The sequence below is a fragment of the Urtica dioica genome, chromosome 6 (genome assembly GCF_054948205.1).
Source record: "Urtica dioica subsp. dioica isolate 48M chromosome 6, U.dioica_male_clone48M_v1_H2, whole genome shotgun sequence".
Classification (NCBI taxonomy): Eukaryota; Viridiplantae; Streptophyta; class Magnoliopsida; order Rosales; family Urticaceae; genus Urtica; species Urtica dioica.
This window is the reverse complement of record NC_142761.1, coordinates 29,968,021-29,971,521: the sequence shown is the minus strand read 5'-3', so window position 1 is coordinate 29,971,521 and position 3,501 is coordinate 29,968,021. Positions and strand designations below refer to the sequence as shown.

Sequence of the window (3,501 nt, the reverse complement as noted above, 5' to 3'; positions counted from 1 at the left end):
CTGGCAAGGGAGGAGGAACAGCCGCTTCTGCCAACCGAACCGCTGCTACTGCCGACGCCAATCCGCAACTCCACGTTGTGAGCACTATATTGGGAGGTCCGCGGGATGGAGATTCAGCCCGACAACGGAAGAAATTCCTTAGGACCGTGGCTCAGGAAGACGCTGCTATGCACGTCAACTTTACGTACGAGGAACCTCCGTCCGTGCCTCACGAGACGATGTATTTCACCAACGAAGAGGGCAAGCGAGTTGTGCATCCACACAATGATGCGATAGTACTCAAATCCCAAGTGGCTAATAACTTTGTGAAAAGGGTTCTCATTGACAACGGCAGTGCCACAGACATAATTTTCAAGTCCACCCTAGAGCGCATGAAGCTCCAACCCAAACACCCTTGCTTGGATTTACTCGAGAAAGAGTCATGACCGAAGGTGTCATCGATCTGCCGATCACATTCGGGACTCCCGGAGGCATTGAAGTTGTTCACATGGTCCCATTCCTAGTGGTTGATCAGGAGTCGCCCTACAAGGTAATCATCGGGTGATCCACGCTGAATCGGCTGAGGGCCATTACTTCTACGTATCACCTACTGGTGAAATTCCCCACTGAAGAGGGAATTGGCATCATGGCCGGAGACCAATCCTAGGCTAGGATATGTTACGTGCAAGGGGTCGATGGTAAGTCCGCGGAAAAATGGTCACACAATCTTCCAACTGGAAGACGATTACCCATGCGACCTAAGGGACGCAAGGAAGTTCGGAGAACTCGATCCTCGGTACAAAGTCGAGAGACTCAAAGTAGAAACCTCTGACGATCTCGTGCCGATCATGCTAGACGAATCTAAACCTGACCAGTTGTGAAGAGCGGCACCCGACTTCCACTCGCCATCAAGACTCAGCTCACTGCCTTCCTCCTGGAATTCAAGGATATTTTTGCATGGACTCATGCAGACATGCCATGAATTGATCCCGAGATAATAGAGCACCGATTAAACGACGACCCAAGGGTCGCCGAAAAGGTGCAGGCTAGACGAACGTTCAATCCAGAACGATACCTGGCCATAAATGAAGAGGTCGAGAAACTTTTCACCGCAAACTTCATCCGAGAGGCTAAGTACCCCAAGTGGGTCGCCAACGTGGTAATGGTGAAAAAACCTAATGGGAAGTGGCGTATTTGTATATATTACAAAGATCTTAACAAAGCCTGCCCTAAGGACTGCTTCCCACTCCCGCGCATCGAACAGCTCGTCGACGCCACGGCTGGCCATGAACTTCTCAGCTTCATGGACGCCTATTCGGGCTACAACAAAATTCGAATGCACGAACCCGATCAAATTAAGACAACCTTACCAACGCTTGGTTAATCGAATCTTCGCCAATCAAATCGGCAAGACCATGGAAGTGTACGTGGATGATATGCTCATTAAAATCCTACTGGCAACTAATCACATACACGAGCTAAGGGAGATGTTCACAATCCTCCGCCGATACAAAATGAAACTCAACCCCAACAAGTGCGTGTTCGGGATCGAATCCGGGAAATTCCTTGGATACATCGTCAGCCGATGAGCGATAGAGGCGAATCCGGAAAAGATCAAGGCACTCCTTGAGATGAAGTCTCTAAGATGAGTCAAAGAGGTGCAAAGCCTGACCAGTCGAATTGCTGCTATGACGCGCATCGTGTCGAAAGCCACCGACAAGTGTCAACCGTTCTTCAATGCTATAAAGAAGAAGGACGGCTTTGAGTGGACTGATGAATGTGAAAAAGCCTTTCAAGAGATGAAGGCTTACTTCGGGTCCCCACCGTTCCTCTCCAAACCAAAAGTGGGCGAGATACTATACGTATATCTTGCCGTCTCTGAAAGAGCCGTAAGTGCAGTTCTTGTCCGTGAAGAAGATAGGGTCCAGTGGCCAATCTACTATGTGAGCAAAGCCTTACTCGACTCGGAAAAGCGCTACACCGAGATAGAGAAACTTTCTCTGGCTATCGTGACGGCCGCCGAAAAGCTACGGGATTGAGCACCCGATCGGTAAAGCTCTTCAAAAGGGAATGTCGACTCGCATGGCGATCTGGTCCCAAGAATTGAGCGAGTACGGGATTGAGTTTCCACCCAAGAGCGGCTATAAAGGGTCAGGCCTTAGCCGACTTTGTGGGAGAATTCTTCTACACTCTTGATGTGGGAAGAGCGGAAAGGGAGCTAGCTGATAACGCGATGATGCGAAAAGGAAAGGTTGACCCAACGGGTCCCATCTGGGAGTTACACGTAGATGGAGCATCTAATGCTCGGGGGGCTGGCGGCGGAATCGTTTTGATTAACCCGACGGGGAAAGTTGCGATATGCCCTCCACTACGGCTTTCAAGCCTCCAATAATGAGGCCGAGTATGAAGCCCTCATTGTAGGAATAGAGCTGGCACAAAAGCTCGGCTCAAAAAACCTGCGAATACACTGCGACTTGCAGTTGATCGTAAACCAAGATAAAGGAGATTATACTGCCAAGGAACCTAATATGGTTGCATACCTTGCAAAGAAAAACTCCAAACTCGATGCCTTCTCTTGGATCGAAATTCTCCAAATCCTAAGAGAACAAAATTCAGAGGCTGATGCACTTGCTAGCCTCGGATCTGGCATCGACGAAGACGGATTAGGAACTGTACCCATCGAATTTCTCCCACGGCCGTCTGTCTCTCGAGACGAAGTCGGAACTATAGAGATTGTGTCTCAGCCTACCTGGATGGACCCAATTATTGAGTTTCTGCGAAGAGGGGAACTTCCCAAAGACAGCAAAGAAGTAGATAAATTGAGAGTCTTGGCATCCAAGTACTCGCTTCGAGATGACATACTCTATAAGCGCGGTTACTCAACACCGCTAATCCGATGCCTCAATAGCGTCGAGTCGACCAAGGTCCTCCGCGAAATACACGAGGGCATCTCTGGGAACAATGCCGCTGGAGTTTCCCTCGTGCTCAAAGCGCTTAAACAAGGCTATTTATGGCCTACCATGAAAAGAGATGCTTGTGAGTGGGCGAGGAGCTGCGACAAGTGCCAATGCTTCTCCGAAGTCCCGAGACAACTGCCGACCCCACTAAGCAGCATCATTGTCCCGCGAACCTTTGCTAAATGGGGCGTGGACATTATTGGCAAGCTCCCTAGAGCGCAAAGGCAATATGAGTATGCCATAATTGCCATAGACTACTTCACCAAGTGGGTAGAGGCCGAGCCGCTTGCCTGACTAACCGAAGCGAATACGACGAATTTCATCTGGAAAAGCATCATATGCAGGCACGTCATCCCTGCCTCGATTGTGACCGAAAATGGCACACAATTCGATAACGCGCGGGTAAGAAATATCTGCGATCAACTAAAGATCAGTAAGACATTCTCATCGCCGCGTCATCCGCAGGCCAACGGCCAGGTCGAAGCAGTCAACAAGACTATTAAGAGCAATCTTAAAACGAAGCTCGAAGGCAAAAAAAAGCGCCTGGGCCGAAGAGCTACCATTC

The 3,501-nt window shown here is 49.6% G+C and overlaps 1 protein-coding gene across 1 annotated transcript; it reads left to right on the top strand.

Annotated features, from left to right (window-relative positions):
• The first annotated feature begins 2,507 nt into the window (after nt 1-2,507).
• Nucleotides 2,508-3,230, top strand: LOC149393606 (uncharacterized). Its single transcript, XM_089618090.1, has 2 exons — nt 2,508-2,853; nt 3,190-3,230. Exons 1-2 carry the CDS (start codon nt 2,508-2,510, stop codon nt 3,228-3,230), a joined length of 387 nt encoding a protein of 128 aa, XP_089474216.1.
• The last annotated feature ends 271 nt before the right edge of the window (nt 3,231-3,501 follow it).

Excerpts from the sequence above, each read along its gene's own strand:
- LOC149393606 (XM_089618090.1), top strand. The coding sequence starts at position 2,508 with ATGGTTGCATACCTTGCAAAGAAAAACTCCAAACTCGATGCCTTCTCT. Across the intron at positions 2,854-3,189 it reads TGACATACTCTATAAGCGCG|ACTACTTCACCAAGTGGGTA; the intron begins GTTACTCAACAC and ends TAATTGCCATAG.